Source organism: Enhydra lutris, unplaced genomic scaffold (genome assembly GCF_002288905.1).
Source record: "Enhydra lutris kenyoni isolate GAN:26980312 unplaced genomic scaffold, ASM228890v2 scaffoldscaffold27, whole genome shotgun sequence".
NCBI lineage: Eukaryota > Metazoa > Chordata > Mammalia > Carnivora > Mustelidae > Enhydra > Enhydra lutris.
Window position 1 is genome coordinate 7,903,192 of NW_019154111.1, and position 23,663 is coordinate 7,926,854.

The 23,663-nt window shown below is 35.8% G+C and overlaps 1 protein-coding gene across 6 annotated transcripts in view; it reads left to right on the forward strand.

Annotated features, from left to right (window-relative positions):
- Positions 1–23,663, forward strand: part of LOC111152086 (CCR4-NOT transcription complex subunit 4) — a 140,021-nt gene that overhangs the window by 108,856 nt on the left and 7,502 nt on the right. For 2 of the 6 annotated variants that reach the window (XM_022510394.1, XM_022510395.1), the window contains exon 11: positions 3,672–5,064. The exons of the other annotated variants lie outside the window; for them this stretch is intronic. In XM_022510394.1, the coding sequence (XP_022366102.1) occupies positions 3,672–3,772 (101 nt within the window). In that variant the 3' untranslated portion in view covers positions 3,773–5,064. Of the gene's footprint in view, positions 1–3,671; positions 5,065–23,663 lie in introns of those variants that run through there. 6 annotated transcript variants of the gene reach the window in all.

The following is a 23,663-nucleotide window of genomic DNA, read 5'->3' on the forward strand; positions in this document are numbered from 1 at the left end:
CTGCTTTTTTTTCCTTCCATTCAAGACAGTATATTAGAGTGTAATTTTGTTTTGTTTTGCTTTAATCATTTAGAAACGTGGCATTTTAATGACTGGTAGTGCATCTCATAACTCATTATAACATTAAGAGTTAAAGTTAAGTTCCCCTAAATATCCTAAACATTTAAAAATAAAATAATAAACCAGTTACAGTATTTGGGTTCCTGTTTGCCCAGCAATGAACTAGGCCATGTGTGTAATATAAAAGAACTATATGATATGGATACTATTTCCAGGTATTTTGCAGTGTAGTTGAAGAAATAAATTTAATATTATGTATGAGAGTGGTAACTGTATGATAACTGGAATCTGAGAGATCTCAATCGAGCCTATAATTATTGGGGAGGTTTCACTGAAGAAGTAGGAATTGATCTGTACTATGGTATCTTGGATTTGGGTTAGTGGGGAAAAAGAAGGACCTTTATACTAATGGGAACTCCTGAGTAAAGGCGTGGAGGCAGGAATTAGTATGTCATTTCATTAAGAAGCAATGGAACTGCCTTCAGTAATGGGAAGTGCTTCATGTATTGTTTAAATAGGATGGACGAGAACATGGGGAGCTCTGACAGTGAGGCAACACAGTGTGGACTTGATATTATAGGAAGAAGGGTGCCTTTGTGGGACTGCAGTTCTTAGTTGTCTTCATTGTATACTTTTATTTGACTTATTACATGACTATCCTCAGTAAGTTATCTGTTCTTCTGATTTCACAGTTACCATATTTTCCATTAGCACAGAAAGAATAATTTTAACCCCAATATTTCAAATCAGTATATATTGTGAAAATGCCACAGCGGTAATGAATAATTACTGATTTGTAAGTGTAGTCATCCAGATGTTAGTCATTTGAAATCTTCATCTAAACTAGATACTTTATGAAAAAAAATGTGGCATTAAATTATGGTCTTATCTTTGTGGGTTTTCCTTTTAACATATACTCAACTGTAGAGCATAAAATACTTTTTTTTCCCAGAAATTCTAAGAATGAAGTCACCAACTTGTAGGTTCTGAATCATTGTCATATTTTGTGGGGGGTTGGGAGAGTTTGTTATTTCAGATTTTCAGTTTTTGACTATGCATACTTGTTTGGTATTTAAATGGTGACTTATGATTAAGCTTTATTATTAGATTATTTTTAAGTCTCTGATGACAAGAGAAATTGTAGTTTAATGCAACAAAATATTTAAAATTGTTATTAAGAGTTACACAGAATACTCTCATGTCCTATAAATATTTGACAAATATCTCAGGAAGATGAATGTGCTAAACCTCAAAACAGAATAGTTAATATAATTGTAGCTGGATCATTTAGGTTTTTCAGTAACAATTAGAAATGACAGAAAGTAAAATTCTAGAAAACGATGTTCATTTTAACTGTGTCTGATTTGAAGCAATTTAATACCTAGGCAATATCTGCCTCCCCCACCCCTAGTTGTAAATCAGTTGTACTTGAGTTGAACCTTTGAAATAGGTTCAACTTTGTATCCTGCAATATGAATATCATGGTATCTTAACCAGGGTAGCTGTTGGTGAAGTGCTTCATAATGGAGAGTACCTTCTGTTTCTATGATACCTGCCACTTTAAGATATGCTTAGTCAGTATTCAACACTGGAAAAGGCATGTATATTTATTTATTCTTTAGCTATGTAGAGCAAAACACGGTAGGGTCCCTGGCCTTTAGGAGCAAACACTCAGGTGTCAGTCACCTGTATATCCTACAGATACCATGTCTATATTTATTATATATTTGCATTTAAATTTTTAGTTTTGGTTTGTTTCAGTTAAATTATTAAAAATTGGTATGTCTGAAACCTATCATGGAAAGGACAGTTGCCAGAGGCTTGACAGAAATGCGGCTTCCATTTCTTACGCCTACATGAAAACTTTTTTTGTTTGTTTAAAATAAGTTATTTTCTTAATTAGGTAAAATCTTTTTAGCAGCATTTTCTTGGCTGCTCATCCAGTTTGCTAAGCCTGGAAGGATTTTTGAAATAAATATTCTTGGGGGAAAACTTTGATTAGTGGACAATTATAGTCGGTCCATTCAGATCTTTTTTGTTATTGGAACAACGTGCTTTTGTTTAAGAAGTAACTTTTCCTAAAAAAGCGACTTATCTTGTTCAACTAGTTCTTTTAGAAAAAGCAAAGCTGTGTTCCAGAAAGGTTAAATAATTTGTTAAAGGTCAAACATTCAATTAGTAGTAGAATTAGGACAAGTACCCAGATCCCACATTCAAACTGAAGTGTTTTTCTAGTACGCTGTTGTTCACCTTCACAAATGAAGATCACTGGCATGTACTTGAACTTGGCTTTCTTCCCATAGTAATTGATTGTTGCTCTCACACACTTGCAGATCCCTTTTCATCAACAGTATCTATTCATGAGACAGTTGGCCCAGCTCAGGGATATGGCCTACAGCTTACAAAGTAGAATGAAGTTTATCGACTTGATAAAAATTAATCTCTTTCATAGTCCTTATCAGTACCATGTTCTCACCAAGAACTGTAGCCTGGAATTTCCTCTACACAGCTTTCTTGCTGTGTACTTGGAGTTTATAGAATTTTGGCCAATTTACTGAAAAATTATGAAATAACCTGTTCTAAAGGCTGAGAGTCTTCCTTCATTGTGTCAGTTAAATCTGTCAGTTAAATATTTCCAAATGTAATTTTGTAGATTTGTTTTTCAAAGAACTCTCTGCCAAGATGTTTTTTATTCTATGATGCTAAAAATTATTTGGAAAACAAATAATAGTAAGTCTCAGTTTATTAAGCATTGTTGGTTTAAGATATTCTTAGAGAAATACTTGAAACTGTTTAGGATTGGATTTTTTTCATGTTTTTGTTCATTTCAAATTTTACTTGTAATAAGACATTTTTCTTTAAATTTTATTACTGAATTAGTTATTTTAATAGTGACTTGATTGGATTTTGAGTCATATGTGAAACAAGTCACTTGCAGTCCAGTAATTATCAATTATAATTAGGAGAACTGATCTCATTTTGTGTATAGTTCTCTGACCTAGAAGTAGTCATCTCGCTTTCAGTCAATTGGATCGTTGTACCGTTAGCATTTATTCTTTTCTAATTCTCCAGAAGTACACAGTGAATTATCAAATGCTGTGTGGGTAATTTGCTGAATTAATATTTATAACTTTTTGTTTATTTTTTATGGACATAATTTCTGCCTTTAAAACATGAATTTGTCATTTTTCCTTTTAAAAAACATATTTTCACATCTGTGAACTTATTTTTAATTTTTTTCACGAAATACTATTAACTGTTAGAGGAGTATCTGAATTTAAAAGGGGTCCAATTGGCTTGGAAAAGAATGGCTTTCCTGGTCTCGCTCTCTTTTTTTTTTTTCTTTTTGTCTATTTATAATCCTAAATCTATTATATTTGTTCTTATATCTGACATAGTATTAAATTGAAGGGTGTGTTTATAGTGTAACTACTTTCTAGGTACTTGATAAGTTTATATTTTAAAATTCATGTCTTGTTTCACACCCAGATTTCAGCCATTAAGCATGTATTTTATATATGTATCAGTATTCCAAATATTGAAATCATTTTTAAAGGGACTGTTAACAAATCTAGTCACCCATAACTAGACCATGACTGACTTTTCCACAGGGGAAGAAGAGGTGAAGGTTTCGACCATGCCACTGTCAGCCTCTTCCCATTCATTACAACAAGGACAGCAGCCTACAAGTCTCCACACTACTGTGGCCTGACAACAGAACTGAGAGGAGAGGATTAGACTCTGGGGTGCTTGCATGGGCAACCGGATTTTTGCATGATTCCTTTCTGATTTCGCATTTAATGTATACACCCAAAAGAGCCAATATAAACGTTCCTCATGCCTACAACTAGTGTGTTACCTCATAGTTGCTAAAGTATTTCTTCATTAGGCCTTTAACACGATTTATTAGCATAATAATTTTGGCATTGTTTCTCATGAGTGATACTATTTTTAACTCACACAAATAAACTTGTAGTACTAATTAAGATCCCAGATGAGATTAGCTAGAATTGTTCTTATTTTGGCTCTATTACTGAAATTATGCAAAGATAATGGTAGTTCCTTGTTTTCTGATTTGTGAAAAAAAAAAATGGTAATATCCTAATATACTCATGAAAAAATTGAAAATTAAGATAATGTCTATTGCATTTCTTTGAATACTTGAGAAGAAAGAAAACATATAAAACAAAATTGGTGGTGTTGTTTAATGCTCAGAAGGATGTTGTCAGCAATTATTTTTAGTTGTATGGATTTATAGCCTATATCAATGCATTACATGTTTAGAAACTGTTTTTGTTGTCTCTCATTTGCACATTTGCACTTTCTTTTTGAATGGTTGTTAATTATATTTAGAAGGTTAATTATTATAGACTAAATGCAATATCTCTTTTCTAATGCACTGCCTAGTATACCAGGAAATGCCTCAGAAACAGAATTTCAACTTACAGTTGATTTATCAGAAACTTGAATATGGGGTAAACATTGTATGTGAGAAGCAACCACAGTAGTGTAACATTTTTATGGAACAAACGGTAGTTCTGTGAGATATCTGTTTGGAAACTTCATTGTTTAATAATTGAAATGTGATAATAAAGCTATATTACAAGTACCTGGCCAGAATGAGACTAAGGTGGAGGAGAAGAGATTGGGGATCCTCTAAAATTAGGCCATGTAAGTTGTCGTAGGTAATTTTGATCACAGAGGATAGTGAAGTACTTTATTAGGACATGATATGCAGTGATGTTTTTGGATAATATACAGTTTTTTTCAAAAATAGTTTTAAAGCTGATAAAATAAACTGAATTCAGTTCTGAGCAGTGGACAAAAGCTGATTCAGAAAACATGACCATATTCTGCCTGATTAAATATCTGGGAAGAATGGGGAAAGTCAGATCTCTTCTTGACGTTTTCAAAAAACAATTATGATAAAAGATATGCCTTTATTTGTTAAAAATATTAAAAGAGTAATGTGAATACCAAAAAAGGAATCCTGAGGATTTTAAAATAATAATTATTTAAAAAACACATTAGGAGATGAGACTTAATATCATGTTGGCATTTTTTCAAGATTACCTCTCTATATGAAGTCTGGTTATTTTCTGTTAGGTATAATACAGCAAATGGAATAACTTTGTCCTCAGGTATAGTGGGTAAACTAAAATCTGTTCTTTGATGTCCTTTGATTTGGTTAACTGAGGTATAGGAACAGCTAATTATCTAGCCATTTAAATTATTTTTGTAAGATTCTGCATAAGTGACAATCTCTAATTTCTATTCAAAACTGACTTTAGGGCAGCGTTACAAGAAATTTAGAAAATACAAGTAAAACACTGTCGACTTATTAGACAGAAGCCTTTGATCATGGGTTAATTACAGTTTTATTTTTGCTGTAAGAAGCCAAGACATCCACTTAATGTCTTCTGTGGTGCAAGGGTTCCTAGGCTTTGGGGTCCCTGTAGTGAAGCTTACTAGTACATAGCTTTCTCTAGCTATCAGTGCAAGCCTTTCATCACCTGGATCTTCTTACCAAGACAGATGGTTTCTTTACTTTACTTTACTTTACTTCTTTGTGTTGAGAGAGCGATCTGCCTGTTAAACAAGGCTTCTTTCCTGTGGTCGCTTTCTCTCTCCTTTTTCCTTCCCTGCCAAGGCCAAAAAATTGTCAGGTATTTTATCTATACTTGCTAGAACCCAAAACTCTCTCCCTGCCTGCTTCTTTATTCTTCACACTTTTGGCGCACACCAAACATCAGGAAAATGCGTCTTGGGCACTTAGGTTTCAGTTTAATTATTTTCACATTGAAAAGCTAAAGATTATCTTTTAACTTTGTAATTTCGAGCCCTTGTAAGCCTAGAATAATAAGTCTCACCATTTCATATAGTATTTCATATAGTATGGTTTTTTAAAAAAGTTAAGTCTTGAAATCATGGTGGTAATTAATTATAGTAAAGCACAGAAGAAATTACACAACACATAAAAGAAAGTACCACTTCATATAGCAAGTAAGTTGATGAAGCCAAATGATGGTAAAGAATGAAAAATTCTAAAAAACTTCAGATTAATTTTTGTTAAATGAATGTCTCATGCACAAGGGAAACTTTTTATGCTTTTACATCCCAACTTTTAAAAAAAGTAACTAGTGTGTTTCTTAAATCAGGAACTGTAAACGCCAGAATTCAGAACCCTTTGGATGGACTAGCGAAGTTTTGTACATATGTACAGCTGTCCATATTTTTCTGGGGAGAAAATCTATAGCTATTAGATTTATAAAGGGCTTGGTGATACCCCATGCCACCCCCCACCCTGGGAAGAGAAGTTAAGAACTGCTACCCTGAAATGACTTTAGCGCCACTGTAGGAAATAGAGAACTGGAGTGAATGATTTAAGTCATGATGAATGTAAAGTGCCTCTTTTTTATTTTCTTAAAGATTCCTTTAGAAAATATTTTCTGATTAATGATCTTTTCCTTTTCATTCAACTGTTGCATGTTTTTCCAGGGGGTGCTTTTGCATACTGCCCTTATTACAACAAAATATTAGTCAAATATTTGAGAGCCTATTCTGTATGGTGACCTTTAGTTAGGTCTTGAGGGCTGAATAAAGCATAGATCCTGTCATTAAGGATAACAGTCCAGTGACAGTTTTATTTCAGGTTGTTTCTGTAGGGTCAGCTCTTAATATATTTTAACCAGAACAGTTGCAGTGGTCTAGACTCATTTTATTACTCATTGCTCTGACGGTGGCAACATAGGGTATTAAATATTGATACCTGAAAATTAAAATATATGATAATTTGGAGGGAGTGATGAAAATCTTAATAGGGAAGACATACATTCACAATTTTGACTTGAGTATCTTAGTCATGTGTTCATGCTCATGTCTCTAACTCTTAGTGTTCTAGGTGTTAAATAGAACTTTATATATGTTCTTTTAAAGAAAATACTTGAATGTATTGTGTCTGTGCACATTTTTTATTGACGTTTTTCCTATGCGTATTGTGTTCCAAGCACCTTCAAGATTGCCAGAGCTCTTTTCTGCTGTGACACAGGTCCATAAGGTAGCTACTCCCACAGAGACGTTGGCTTAGAAAGCCAAGAAAAAGGAGGAATGAATTGCAGGTGCATAGAAGTCTTACAAAATGATAACCATTGTGTTTTTTATGCATACATTAAAAACTAGAGGAAGTTTTATCCTTTTGAGTTACAAGGTTTTTAGATTTTTCTGTTTATTTGATCTTTGAGGTATTCCCAAATTTGCCTAATTGGCTTTAAGGGATGGATATCATACAGTTGAAAACACAATAATGTTTTTAAAATGTTATCTTATAAAGACGTGATAACCCAAAGCAATGATATGTCTTTTTCTGTAAAATATAGACCAAAGTCAGTTATCCAGTGTCAAGCTAGTCCTTCTGCCCTTAGTGCTGTATCTTTCTCCTCTCAGCCTTTTTTTTATCTGAGTGAGTACCTACTGCCTGTCTCCTTATGGTGAGTAAATGGCAGTAATATACGCAGGTATTTACACATGAAATGTCTAGTGAACTAATCAAACGCTATGGTGATACAAAAGTAAAAATAGGAATTAAGTTAATGTAAGGTGGGGCAGGGAAAGGCTTCATAAAGTATGGGGCTTTTCGATGTGGAAGGATGGCTGATTTAAGGGGAAAATAGAATAAAGGGAACAGACGGAACAAAGAACCAGAGACAGAGATTGGAGTGGTCTCTAGTGATTAGGAGAGGACAGTAAGGAGATGGACTCATTTGAGGTATACATGTCATACAGAAAAGTAGAATAAGTGTGCAAAAGCCTTGAAAACTGGGAAGGATAGTTTAATCTTGATATGGATGTGGTCAGTGATAGAGAACTCTAGGTTCTTTGCTGAAGATGTAACTTGATTGTAGCATTTTAAAAAGATTAGCTTGATGATGTGTTTGCTTGAAACTGGGACCACTTAGAAAGAAACTTAGAAGTTTCCATTATGTATATTGCTGGGCAGTGCAAATAAGATGGCCTGGATTAGAACAGTAATAGTAGGAATAGAGAAGAAATGATGAATTAGAAGCCAGAAAACATGAGATCTGGGAAAAAGCCTAGGTGTCTGGTGACCTTTAAAAATTTAACTATCATAAAGGTATAGATGGAAACCAGATTTCTAGGATTCATGAGAAAAAATAAAGGATATGGCTACAGCAACCATTGATTACTTAAGACATTTGGCAACCAAGGGAAAGAGAAAGACAAGATGCTTACCAGATGGGCGGTAGATCTTAGAATGCATAGCTTTAAGGTAAGGTGGGTATTTAAATATTTAAAAGCAGAACTTACAGAGCTATTTGAGAGGAAGACATGGACAGTGCTAAAGAGAAGGCGGGCTAATCCAGTAGGGTAACGGATATCTCTAATGCTAGGAGGAGATAAGCTCCCGAGATGAGGTTAAGTTAGGGAGTTAGCTTTAGAGAAGAGGGCACTGTTCTTTTCAAGGACACCCAGAAAATCTAGGAAAGAGAAGGTGAAATTAGAGAAAATGAGAACACAGGAAGCGACTCATATCAGTTATTACTGAATGCATATTGTGTGAGAATGGGGGTGAAGAGTGAAGTTGGGACTCCGTAAAGAAAGGTGATTAAATAAACCTGTGAAATAAGCCTAGAAGTACATCAGAAAGAAATTCAAGAATTGCTGAGTGAAGATAAGGATCAAATTAAAAATTTCTGGAGTCCATGTATATGGTTTTGTATATTTCTCTGGTTCTGCACAAAACATCAAGGATAGATAAAGCAAATATTGAGAGTTTCGTTAGAAGGTGGAAAAGAAAGGGATACAAAGATATCCAGGAAGACAACATTGAAATACCTAATCTGTGGTCAAGAAGAGTCCACTAAGGCAGGAAAGAACCAATGGTGTGAGTGTGTTGAAGGGAGTTCAGTGACTTTAGGTTTTGGTGAGGTCACAGAACAGGTATAGTGTTGTTAAGGGAATGACAGATTAGGAGACTGTGGTCAGCATGATGACGGTTAGTGCTGAGTGATGAGTGAGAACCAGAGAAAGGATGGCATATAAATGCCTAACATCGGGGCTGGGGTTGGAAAGTCACCTGGCTTTCGTAGCCCCTGTGGTGTCTTCTCTGCTCACTTACCTTCCAGCCATTTCTTGAGAGTAAGAAAGCAGACTACATGAAAGAGAATTGTAGAAAGCATAATACCGCTTAGGGAATCCTGGGTCAGGTTTTTTGTAAGTTGAAGACCAAGGAAAACACCCTGTGGGATGAATGTTCCTGCAGAATGCAGGGGAAGGCTTGGGAAGAGCCAGGGATGAGACTGGACAGGTGTAGGTAAGCCCAGTGAGAGGGGTAGTAGACATGTTACTTATGATGTAGAAGACTTAGAGGCAGTAGGTCTGGTAGTTGAAGAGCCTGTATTACAAGTAGGAGCTAGTTTCTCCCAAGCACACTTACAAGCTGGAAAGAACCAACCCTTCTTATTTAGTTGTACTGGGTCATTCTGCTTTATTTCTGTGGCACATTGGAATTAAAAGTAGTAGATTGGTGAAGAGTAGAAAGAGAAATTCAGAATTTTATTATAACAGGTTATAAAAATGTTTTGACAGTTTGTCCCTAAAGAGAATGTGCCGTGTGAATAGATAGATATAAACTACAAGTTAATGAACTAATCTATTCTTACATTTTATATACTTAGATATGACCTTTAGGGAAAATTGCTGAAGGTAAAGTGAAACAGGGATAAAGATATAGATAAATAACATTTTTTCTTTATTCAGTTAATAGCAAATATGCCTAGTTTGGAAGCACTCTTAGTTTATTGACACTAACATATTTTTTATTGGACTTTTTTTTATTAACATATAATGTATTATTTACCCCAGGGGTACAGGTCTGTGAATCGTCAGGCTTACACACTTCACAGCACTCACCATAGCACATACCCTCCCCAATGGACATTAACACATTTTTAAACTCACTGGACTTGATCCATGTGTGTATGATCCATGTATGATATGTCAGCTGACGTATCAACTGTGATACTTACAAGCAATTATACTTCAAAGTACGAGTTATTGCTCAAGAATGCTCTTTGTGAAACCATGTTGATGGATCGAAAAGCCACTGCTCCTTCCATCTCCTTCCTGCCCTGTGATTTGCTGCCATGAGTATTACTCTTACCAACCCTATAATGCTGGGCATACCAGCCTTTAATACCGGCTTCCTTAGTCGGGATCTTTTCCCAAGGAATCATTCTTGAGAACCCAGGATTCACAAAGAGAATCTGTTCTATTCCATAATGTTTCAGGGAGTCTGCCCTGGGTTTGAGTTACACAAAAGTCTAGTTTATGCCTGTTGGGCACCTAGGACTGAAGGAAAGCCTAAGCAATCTAAGCTGCTTGAGAATTGAACTGAAGTACCTAGAAATTCCATGAAACAGCTGGAAGTTGTTGTACTTAAGGAACCAATCCATTCTCTCCAGGCTCCTTCAGACCGTACTTCCTAAGGTAGTTACTGACTTGACTTCGTTCTTAGGCCACTTCATGTGTGCAATTATTCTGAGGGTTCCTGGAAGTTCCCACTTGACTCAGGAACGCACTGTGCTTATTGTTGTTCAGCTCCTGTTCAGTATTCAGACTCACTATTGTGCTCTCTTACAAAGCAACACTACAAAAGCTTTCCCCCCCTCCCCGCCTCCAAAAAATGTATAAAGCCTCTAGAGCACCTAGTACCTTTTTTTTGTTGTTGTTAAATAGAAGGGAAATTCACGTAACATACAAATAACTAAAGTGTGGTCTAGTCTTGTTCTTTAATTATCTCACTGTTACAATAGCAAAATAAAAAACCCACTCTAGCTGTGAGAATTTGGGCCTATTTTTTGTTGAGGGTGTGTGCATCTGGACTTGGTGTTTTACCTTGTAGGGTGCCATGTTTCTTCACAACAATACAGTCTAAGATTGTGGGAGAAGCAACTTTTATATACTACCCTTTAAAAAAAGGGAGGAAGGCAAGGAGCTATAGGTAAAAAAAAGCTTTAGGATACATGTTTTCCTGATTAGGTAAAAGTGTTTGAAACAACCATCTGAATAGTTTTGAAATAGCAATAATAGTCTTTCTGTCTTTGTGACATTTGATTAGCATCATGTAAGAAAAGGTTTGCTTAGCAGAGATATATACTATAAGTGTAGTGCTCTCCATGGGTGTGAAGGTGAATGTGTGTGTGTGCACGTGTGTTGGTTTATGCTTAGTAATTTTCATTTAAATCTTCCACTTAACATAGCAGAGGAAAAACCCTCTGGCCATTTTTCTGCGACGTTTCATGTATTTATTCCTGCTATGTTCTGCTTAACTCATATGTTCAGGACAAATGATGCATTTATAGTCTGTTTCTAAACATTTTTTTTTTTAAAGAAATAAAGACCCTTTGAAACGCAGCAAGGCTTATCTGAACAAATATTTTCATAGCTTTTTCTCATCAGGTTTTAGTCTCACTAGTAGGCATACCCAACCCCTTGTCATACTCTTTGGAAAAACCTAAGGAAAGGATAATAAGAAAACTTCTGTCAGAATAAATTTCAGAGCTTTGAAATCTATAACATACTCCAACAGTCTGACTTTTAAAGACCAAGTAATAATGATAATAATAAACATGCGCAGAAGGATTGTGATTTGCCCACAATCCCATTCTAACAATATAAAGTTCTCTTAGCCCACACCATCTGAATTTGCCTTCCTACATGTAACTCACGGAGAAGGAAACTTGAAGATCCAGAATATATCTCTTCTGTAAACTTTGTTGTATCTTGTAGCTTGATTATTGTAGTAGTTCTTGCAAGTCAGGGGCTTTCAACTGTGAATATCAGTGCAAATAATGAATTGAAGGCTTTCAAAGTGTCTATCTGCTAATGACTGTTACTAAAGAACCTGTAAGTTTTGGAAACTGATATTTAATGTGACCCAGTGATCTTGGAGTAACATTAGTGACAGGTGGAGGAGGATGTAACCTAGCAGGTATTAGTACATAATGTAGACTTAAACTAAATACCAATGTCAGAACTAAATAAAGAATAAAACAGAGGCGGAATTAAATTTACCCAAGAATTTTCTGCAGTGCCAAAGAGCATTTAAGGACCAGCATGCATGATCACTAGACTGGTGACATCACTAATAGAATGAAAAAATATATATAATAGTAATGGCACCAAGATGTACTATACTCACACTAAAGCTGTCATCTCAGACTCATCTTGAAGAACTATATGCTACACCATGTAAAACAATAGCATATCTGCTGATAATGTTTCAAACAAGGAGGTTGTTGTTTTCAGCATAATGAAACAGAGAGAAAGCTCCACAAGGATTTAAAGATGATAATACCATCACCATCTCCAAGAAGAAATGCAGGAAAGCTGACTGCAATCAACTTTTGTAGCCTAGTGCTGTTTCCTTATATGGTGAGATCTTATCCTAAGGACTGTGCTAACATTTACACTCTGTTATCAGTCTTGCATATTGAAATCATATGTATATGGAGCAGAATATAGTGATCTGGAACATTACTGGGATGTTTTTTAAGTATCATCATTTTATATGTTGGCATTTGTAAGAAGACCGATACCCTGAAGCTGCTTATTTTTCCCTTTTTACATCTGTCAATTGGGTATCCAGCTAAAGGTAAAGGAGGACCAGGGTTATGAATTTATCAACCAAAGTAGGAAGTTTTATTATTGGCTTTAAGCAGAATGTTGGGCTCCATACCATTGTTCCATTAAAAACACGAGTTTTAATTGAAACTTATAAATACGGATTACTGATATATATATGCCGTAGTGGGCACCCCCTAAGCCCCAATTTAGGGTAAGATTTGCTATCAGATATGTTTCATTTTACTTCTAAACCATTAATTAATGTAACTGTGGTCTTCCCCAGACTCAGATAGGTATAACAAATCTTGAGTTTTAGTGTAGTCAGTGCTGTTACGTGTAAACTCCCAAGACCTCACCTATATTTTAAGTAATACTTGATTGGAATAAGCCTATTACTAAAATAAGCAAAGGTCTCATAATCTCCAAATACATACATATATCCCTGCATTTTATAAACACACTTTCAGGTTTTAATTCTTAACCACCATGAGTCTTATCCTAATACCTTGTGTTTACTTCTCTGTTTGTTTTTTTTTTCCCTTCTTTGGATAAAGAAGAAAATCGTCTTTCCCCGTATAACTTTTCACAGCTAGAGAGGAGTTCTCTGCTAGATAATGTGCACTCCCTGTGTGATTCCCCCACACCATCCCTGACAGGCCTGGATTTCCCTTTTCAAAGAAGCAGCTCTCCCTCTCAGGCTGTGGAGTGTTTATTTGAGGCTCTGTGATCATTTACTTCCCAGTTACCTCCCGAGTCACCAGTCTATACCATCTTTCAGCTTATTTCCAAACTGGCATTTAGTTTTAGGTGACCTTTTTTTTTTTTTTTTCCTTCTCTCTTAAAACAGCACATTTAAACAGTAAGTACACTTTGACTTTTGAAGTAGATTAACAACCACTGCAACTGTTAAATGTTGAATTGATAAAGATTTTTGACATTGTAAGCTAGTAGTATCCCCTTTCCCTAACTTCTGATATATTTAGTTTAGCTCTTTTAAAAATTATTTAATACTTATAGACAATATGACTAAAATTCAGTGTATTAGAAATATGTATAATTTTTAATAGAATTAATTTTTTTCCACTGACATGTTAATTCTAGTTCGGTATAAAGCTCCAGGATATGGTGAAATAAGAATTGTTGTTTCTAATTTGAATTTGAGAATGTATTCATTCACCTGGTGTTCTTTCCTTCTTTCCTTCCTGCCTTCCTTCTCAGTAGGGCCCAACATTGATTAAGATTTGGTTCTGTCAAGAATATCTTTGGCAGTCCTTTTCAAATCCAACTTTAATAAATCATAGCTAAGGATGAACACTTAAATAAATGTATATTTTAAGTGATTTTTAAACTAAGGCCCCTTAGTGGACTGGTGGTGAGCATTTAAGTCTTTGAATTCATCAAGGTTCTTTTTGAAATGCTAATCTCTACAGGAGTATTATCTTTTGTAGGTCTGGAAAGGATGCATTCTTATTAGGTCTAATTCTTTTTAAATTGAGATATCGTTTGAGAATTGGAAGCAGGAAAGTTTTTTTATTTTCCCTAGTATGTGAATAAGTAGTATAGAGGAAGAAACAAGCAAATAGTCTTATTTTTTTTAATCAGACATTTCATATAGCTAAAATAGCTAAATTTCACAATATACATGCTTGTTTTGAAAATCAAACATTTACTTGTAAAAGAATCCCAAACTTTAACAAGTATCTTTTTGGTTTGTAACTAGTACAAGGAGAAAGAACTCCTAAAGATATGTGCTTGCTTGGTCTATTGGGTTGGAAATGTTTACCACCATATACATCACCATGATTATACCCATGTCTGTTTGATTTAGTTTTAGTATAAGATAATGAGAAAACTATTTCATTTCCTGAAATTTTTTTTCTGAAATTGAGAAATAAAGCAAATTATTGTTTTAATGTCTGAAATGGTATTTTCTAAGAATGAAGCTCATAGCTGGGTTATGAAGAATTTGTCAATTAAAGTCGTATTTCAGAACATGGATAATTTTAGTCTTTTGGGGGAGTTTTTCTGACTTTGATTTAAATCCATAAGATAAGAGCCATCTTTCAGAAAAAGATGAGACTGATCTTCACTGTCAAAATAAAAGTAAGCTGTTTAATTAAATGGAGTAAAAAACTGGGTTTGGTGTTTTTTAATAACTTAGAAAATTTGGAAATCTTTTAATTTAGAAAATTGTGAACTTCAGAAATCTTAGGAATTTCAGTAGACGCATAACCATACAGGGATTTGCTGGATAGGTAGCAAAATACTTTGGTTATGAATACAAGCTTGAAGAGGAACTTATACCCCATAAAAGCATTTTATTGGCACTGAACAGTCAAAAGCTATCACTGGCTTTGCTCACAGTGGCCAGCCTCTAGTGAACCACTAAAGACAAAACAACAAACAGAACAGCATCACTTTTAGGAAAGAAGATACAGAGTAGACATTCCGAAAATGTTTGTTCAATGAAAGCTGATGGTTGAGAGAGTGATATTGGTATCTGATTACTTCTGGAGGCTGCAAGACCTGGGTGTGCTTTGTGTTGCATCTAGACTTCGGAACCACTTACTCAGATTCCTTAGAACATGAGTCACAACTTTCCTCTTGGTTGTCCTGCGGCTTTCAGCGTTGACACCCCTCTCCACTGCACGATCAGACCTTCTCTTCTGTCGTCTTTATCTCCGAACTCTGGAAACCTCAGCTCTTGACATTTACTTATTTCTTCAGTACCATCCCCCCAAAACACTCTCACCATTTTTAGAATGTCACCCAATAATGCTCTTCTTAACCTCTAGTTTCTCATTTGTGATACCCATAAATAAATATGTAAATACATAAATGAATATACGTACGTGTGTGTGAATGTGTGTACGTCTTCCCCTAAAACAGGCACAGACACACAATTCAGAAAGTCTTTTAAGGGCAACTAGTAATTGTTAAAGTTTGTGGGTTTTTTGGTGAAACCAAAAGCTATTTCCCATTTATACTTCTTGTGAAATATGTGAAGGCAGTTACCACTTGTCTAGTAACTTCTAGAGGTTGATGAAGCTTCCTTAGGTCTTCCAACCATTCTACGGTTAGCATGGATCCTAGTTCTCTCTACATGCCTAGTCTAGTTCTCCTCTACATGTATTTTGATTGGACAGTGAATGCTTTTCTTAAAATATAAAGCTCACACTTTAATAATCCTGATGTGGTCAGAAAATAGATCTATTTTTCATTAAAACCGTTCTTATTCTGTATATTTGTAAATTCCTTTACAGTTTTCAGAGTCCTTTTATAAAACTATCCTGTGGGGTAGATATTACCCCCATTTTGTAGGTGACTGAGGCTCAGAGTGGTATCCCTTGAGGTTTGCCTGTTGTCCTACAATAGCTAGTGTAGACATTGCACATCTGTTTACCTGGTCTTAATGTTATCATTTTACAAATTCCATTACCCATTTGTCATATTAGATATAAGCTTATTGAGTAATACCACTAGACCCCTTTTTCACATATATTACTGGTTAGATTTCTTTCATACTGCACTTTCCTAATACATTTTTAAAAATCTGAATATATATACCTCTTCGTGCTTCAATTTGATGAGGTTAAGGTATACTGTTTGTGTATCACCATCTTACAAGTTTGTCTTATGAAAAAGACAAACTATGTGATTGTAAAGAGATAGATAAATGTTATTGGTAATATTATTAATAACATTTGTGTGAAGAGCTCAATGATTTTTAATTGAGTAGCTGTAATTTTAATTACAGATTCTGTCATCTCTAGAATTGGCTTCCATTTGCATATTTAAATTAACTTTGTAGGTTTTGCTGAGCTTGATAAAAATTATGGAGTCAAAGAAAAAGGAAGCAGTATCACAGAAACTTACTCATTTTTGTAATTTTATTTAAATTCCAGTTAACATAGAGTGTGATATTCATTTCAGGTGTGCAATGTAGTGATTCATCACTTCCATACATCACCCAGTCCTCATCACAAGTGCACTCCTTAGCCCCCATCACCCATTTAACTCCTCTCGCCAGCCCATCTCCCTTCTACTGGTGACCATCAGTTTGTGCTCTATAGTTAGGAGTCTGTTTCTTGTTTTGTCTCTCTCTCTCTTTCTTTTTTCCTTTTGCTCATTTGTTTTGCTTCTTAAATTCCACATATCAGTGAAATCGTATGGTATTTGTCTTTGACTTATTTCACTTAGCATAACGTTCTAGCTCCATCCATGTCTTTGCAAATGGCAAGATTTTATTCCTTTTTTTTTTTTATGACTGGGTAATATTCCATTCTATATTTATACCACGTCTTCTTTACCCATTTGTCACTCAGTGAACACTTAGGCTCCTTCCATATCTTGGCTGTTGTAGATAATGCCGCTATGTATCCTTTGGGTAAATACTCAGCAGTGTGACTGCTAGATCATAGGGTAATTCTATTTTTAACTTTTTGAGGAAACTTGATACTGTTTTCCACAGTGGCTATACCAGTTTGCATTCCCCCAGCTGTGCAGGAGGTTCCTTTTTCTCCACCTCTTCGACAACACCTGTTGTTTCTTCTTGTGTTTTTTATTTTAGCCATTCTGACAGGTGTGAAGTGGTATCTGATTCACATTTCCCTGATGATGAGTGATGTTAAGCTTCTTATTTCTGTTGGCCATCTGTATGTCTTCTTTGGAAAAATGTCTGTTCATGTCTGCTGCCCATTTTTTAATTGGGTTATTTGGTTTTTGGTTGTTGAGTTTTATAAGTTCCTTATGAATTTTGGTTAGTAATCCTTCATAATGTCTGTTACTTGCAAATATCTTCTCCCATTCTGTAGATTGCCTTTTTGTTTTGTTGATTACTTCCTTTGCTGTGCAGAAGCTTTTTATTTTGATGTAGTCCCAATAGTTTATTTTTGCTTTTGTTTCCGTTGCCTCAGGAGATATATCTAGAAGGAAGTTGCTATGGCTGATATCAAAGAAGTTACTGCCTGTGCTCTCTTCTAGGATTTTTATGGGTTCAGGTTTCAGAGGTCTTTAATCCATTTTGAATTTATTTTTGTGTTTGGTATAAGAATGTGGCCCAGTTTCATTCTTTTGTTTGTTGCTGTCCAGTTTTCCCAACACCATTTGAATAGATGGTCTTTTTTCCTTTGGCTATTCTTTCCAGCTTTGTCAAAGATTAATTAACCATATAATTTTGGGTTCATTCCTGGGTTTTCTGTTCTGTTCTATTGATGTGTGTGTCCATTTTTGTGTCAGTACCATACTTTTTGGTTCCTATAGCTTTGTAATTATAACTTGAAGTCAGAATTGTGACACCTCCAGCTTTGCTCTCCTTTTTCAAGATTGCTTCGGCTATTTGGGGTCTTCTGTGGTTCCAGACAAATTTTAAGAGTGTTTGTTCTAGCTCTGAGAAAAATGCTGTTGGTATTTTGATAGGGATCATATTAAATATGTAGATTGCTTTGGGTAATGTAGACATTTTAACAATATTTGTTCTTCTAGTCTATGAACATGGAATATCTTTGCATTTCTTTATTTCATCTTCAGTTTCTTTTCATTAGTGTTTCATAGTTTTCAGAGTATAGATTTTTCACCCTTTGGTTAGGTTTATTCCTAGATCTCTTACTGGTTTTGGTGCAGTTGTAAATGGAATAGTATCACAGAAACTTTTAAGCTGATACATAGTACCTTAAGTTCCGTAAAAATTCATCTAAACATTGCTGTTACCCAATGCTACACTTTACATCCTATCCCAAAAGATTATCATCAGAAGACTTACCAGAACCTGCTCAATTGAAGATATAGTATACTTAGGATATCCCAGAAAGCCCATCCACAGAATAAATTATTTTGATATGACTGCTTCTTTGTAGAAACATATTTTGGCTCTTACTGATCACTCTTTTCCGTTTGTTTTATGGAGTTTATGTGTCAGTGGGATGGGCAAGTAGCTGGTTTCAAAGTCTTGAGTTTGGGCAGGCAGCAGAAGAAGAAAGAAAAGGACCATGGTGTAAAGAAAGAGGACGTTTCCAGTGGATAACAATTGTCAAGAGAAGCTTCCTTGATGCCTACCTGTTCCACTTCAAAATTAAATTTAGCTTTCTGTGTAATTCAGATGGAAGGGAGCTAAGGTTCTAGACAAAACGCTGCATATTATTTTCCATGAAAAATGCCCCAGATGCAAGCAATAGAGCCAGCAGTCCTTGCTAAGCCTGTCACTCATTTCTGAAGAAATCATCTAGCTCCTAATCCATTTCAGATTTTCCCAAGAACTAATTACAAGCATGTAGCTTCTAGAGTCTGCCATTTTCTCCTTTTCCAGCACTTATCTTAAAAGTGGTTTTGTGATCACATCTGTAAGGATTAATTCCCTGGAATAGAGTTCATTTTGCACCTAAAGATTTAAAACTCATTTAAATTGAGTGGATGTTCTTTTACTGTCTTTGCATCTTTACTGACAGCTCTCTTCTCCACATTGCTTCCTCTGTCCATTCTGGTTTGAGGATCATGCTCTTTTTATAAAGAAGATGGAAGTCAAATGAAGATGGAGCTGCATAGGCCTGCCTTCTCTTGGGGCTTAGCATTAGGACACCAGGCTGCACAGTGGCTTTTCTTAATTTTCTCCTATTCCAGACTTAACTTTTTCTTGCCTTCAACATTGTCCACAAGCTTCAGATCATTATGTGTTCTGATTTTAGTCCTCAAGGATTATGACACTCTTACAGGTAGGTTTGTGGGTTTTTTTTAACCTCCATCCATCTTTTCTAAATGTTCTTTCTTTAGATTTCTCCCCAGTTTCTTTTCTTTGTTAGAATTATTTATTCTTGCATAATTAGAAAGTCATAGTTTAGCATCTTCTGTGGTCTGTGAATCACTGTCTCCTATAACTGTGGGACCACCCTGAACCATAGTTTTGTTGTTGTTGTTGTTGTTGTTGTTGTTTTTGTTGATGATGGTGATGGTTTTTTTTTTTTTTTTTACACCTTTTTTGGAAAGCTGTTTTTCTCCAAAAATCTGGAAACAGATGTTCAGGGCTGTTTGTTTAGGAAACATTAAATATCTGTTGAGGTCCAGGTTTGGGAACTGTTCACGATACATGAAGAGGATTAAATCAAGGTCCCTTTTCCTGGAGGAGCTCATAGTCTAGTAGACAAAAACTAACACATAAACAAGTATTTGAAATGCACTGTGGTAATTGCAGAAATAGCCAGGATACCTGCCATTCAAGGGCTCCAGTCTAAGTCATTCCCATTTCTTGCTTCTGTAAATCCTAAAATTATGCCACAAACGCTTAGGCTTCTGTTATGTTCGCAACAGCCAAACAGTTCCTTTTTGGTCAGAAGTCCAGGATAAAAGTTTCCCTTCTTGTTTCCACCTTGGGGAAGAGAGATTGTCAGGAAGTTACTTTTGCTAGGTTTATCTTTTAGCAGATTCAGACCTCAGATCTAGGGTGGTTGACAACCCCCATGTCTGTGTACTTTTGTTGTTTGTCTTGGTGAAACCATATTCTGGTGACTTCTATATGCTCCCGTGGATAATAAGCGCCCCCCCCCCCCAATTGTCTTTGGATCGCCTCACAGTGCTTTGTTCATAGTGCTCAGTTTTGTGTTCACTTGAATGCTTTCCTTTGCACTTCCAATTTCGGATTTTATAGATTTCTTATATTTGATTTTTGCCCCTCCTGTTCTTTATTTCTGTTGCTTCTGTATTCTGGTTCAGGTTCCATCTATTCAAGTCTGTAATGCTTCTGAGATGTACTTACCTTTCGCATTAACTTTTAAGTGTACTTTTTCCTCACAGTCTATATAGCTTTATATATAGACATCTTTCCATAAGTATTTTTCCATTTTTAAAAAACAGATTCTGCTTCCTTAGATCCTTCATAAGACAGCTATCTGGATGTTTTTCTGGTTCTCATTGGATGATCTGATTCTCCCCTAAAACAGACTTGTAGGAACATTCTAGAAGAAAAAGGTACATATTATGCAAAAACAAAAACTATATTTTGAAATACATCTACTATATTTTAGATCAGCTGCCTCTGCTACTCTCTGTTCTGTGTGGAATGCCCATGTCCTCTTCAATATCAGCTTCTCGAGTTACCACTTAAATAAACTGCATGCAGAATGGCAGAACAGTTCATTTTCTTCTTTATGCCCACAGGACTTTGTTCATACCAGAAGAACATTTAGTATCACTCAAGCATTCCTTATTTAATTTTGGTGCATTGGATTTTAAAAAGTGTACACGCATCTCAAACACTATTGAAAACATTATCATTATAGTGGCTCTTTTCCCTCTGTTTGCATGCAGACAAGCCTATTGGCACCCCTCAAACTTAGCTGATTCCTGCTTCCAGAAAGATTTTTGTGTCTTTGGAAAGAATGATTTGACTCATAGCATTATACAAATATGAATTAAACAGGCTTTTTAGGGGAAAGTGATGTTTCAGGTCTTCTCAAGCTGGATCTTTGATTCAGCAGATATCTTGAGGCACAAGATACACCCTCACAGGCCTTGCAGTAGAGTTTGAGAGATGTGAGTAAGGGTGAGCAGCAAACGTAGTGGGGTCATAACAGTTTACTGCCCAGTGGTATGGCTCGGGCCACAAGTACTGTTCTAGAATGATCTGAGTGGAAAAGAAAAGACTTCAACTTTTGGAAGATTGAATAAAAATTAACTAGAAGAAATCAGGAAAGCATTCTAGAGAGGGGGGAAAAAAGCACGAAGTAAAGGCAGAGTCCAAGAAGCCCAGGCCATATTTAGCTGACCCTCACGGCCTCTCTTTTCCTGTTTATGTCAGTTCAGCCTTCTATTAGTAATGACAAATTTTGGTGGCTTTTTATTATTACTTTTTTTCAAGTTCTTCTCACAACTATTTTTTTTTTCACTTGGGTTCTTAGGGTTTTTCACTTAGTTTAATTTCTATTTTCAGATCTATTAAGTCCTAAACATTTTGTGCCCCAGTAAATCTGCTCTGTAGTACTGGCCTGTCTTGATTTATAATAAGCATAATCTTAGAAATTTGAGTGTCATTTCTTTTTGTTTTAAGCAGAATAACATTTTTTTAATAAACCTGAAGGAATTTGTTCACAAGACAGTCATTTTTCCAGCAAATTTTAGTTTATAAATTGAAATTATTTCTGAGGCTAACCTAAAAAGTACAGCATGCCAATACAGTAAAGCTTGCTTTTGAGTTCTGGTTCAAAATTTCTGGAGAAATTTTGTATGCTCTTTAAAGTTTGGTTTAACATCTAAGGACAAACATAATTCATTTATATTTGAGTTGCTTAGAGATATGTTGTTGAAGTTTGGAGAAAGTTCAGGGTTTCTTAAAATCCTGTGCTGTTGGAAATGCACTCCATCCAAAACTGACAGGAAATCGTATATATAACAGCATGAGATGGGGTAGGGGAGATGCTGTAGAAAGGGGTACAGCCTGAGACAGGATGACTGTGTGTCCTAAAAATGCACAAATATTTGAGAGTCTTAACTGGCAAGGAGTAACCATAATGGGAACTAAATTTCAAATGCACAGCAGCTTATACCAAGAAAGATTTGTTTCACTAAGTAACCTAGCCACTGGAGGGAGCCTTTGACTTTGAACTATCAAGGACAGGAGTAAAGGCAAGGAAGATAAAAGCTTTTGGAAAACAAGATCAGGTTGCCAACTGAAACTTTGAGGAGTAACCATTAGACAAGGCTTAGAAACTGAGGAGCAGAATAAACTCTTCTAGACATATCTGGGACTACTGCCCAGTTGGGAAGGGTTTGAGCACTGATAGAAATTGAACTTGAAACTCAAGAGCCCTCTGCAGATAAGAATGGAATGGCCTACAGCTGAATATGTGGGCCCGTCCTACCTAGCAAACACGAAAGTAGAGTAATTGGTGGTTTATGAATTTGGCTGTATCTAGTCAGTTTAGTTAATAAGGCATATGTGTTTGTCGCTAAAAGACCTTGCAGAGATGGTGCCAAAAAGAAGGTAGAGGAGGGCATCCAGGAGGAGACAGAAAACCCTGACTGGATGGTACAGATTGTATTAGAGGAAACAAATACTTGGAATGGACTTTTGTTTTCAGGTTCCCCTTATGTGTGATTTACCTCACGGTGTTGTCATTACACACAAATCTTCTGTCTTCACACTGAGCAGCAGGTACTGTTTTCCATGGCACCGTAATGTGTGGCATAGATGAGAGCAGGATGGGAGGAGGCTATGCTGTCCCAGTGCCTTGTCCCCACAGCTTCACCCCCAGGGGTTCCTGAGATGGTTTTGCAGTCTGAAACCAATTTGCAAATCACTCTTTCAGGTGAAGCTTTTATGCAGACTGGAAAAACTCATTAGCTTGTCACCAGTGACAACTTATAAAGAGCAGGTTTTCCCACAATTTTGCTATCAGTAGCAAAGTTTTTGCATTTCATAATGATGAACACATCGCAGTTAATCTGAGGAACAGAAAGGAGAGAAACCCACTTAGCTGCTGTAATGCTGTGTGTTCTTGTGTAAGCCATTCATCTGCTCCTGCTTTAGGATTTTCTGTCAAAAATCTGATGTCAGAGTACAGCTTAATTTTATCTTCTAATGCAGTTGACCCTTAAACAATGCAGGAGTTCAAGAAAAGAGAAGATATATTTAATACAAATAACTGAAATACATTTCATAGTGCTGTACTGGAAAAAATCCACACGTAAACGAACCTGTGCAGTTCAAGCCCATGTTGTGTCAGGGTCAACTGTGGAGCGAGCCATGGCTTAGAAAACATGTCTTCCTCTATACATCCTACTTAGTAGTTGGACTAACCTAGTGTTGTGGGTGTTTGAGGCTCAGGGTGTCTGTGGAGTAAGTAAAACCACTCTGTGAATGAATGATTGCTCCTGTCCTTTTACCCCCCATTCCCAGACATTTCCACATGTGTGCCTCCCTGGTATCTCTTTTTACTAAACTTTGCTAAACTTTTCATTTATCAATCACATGC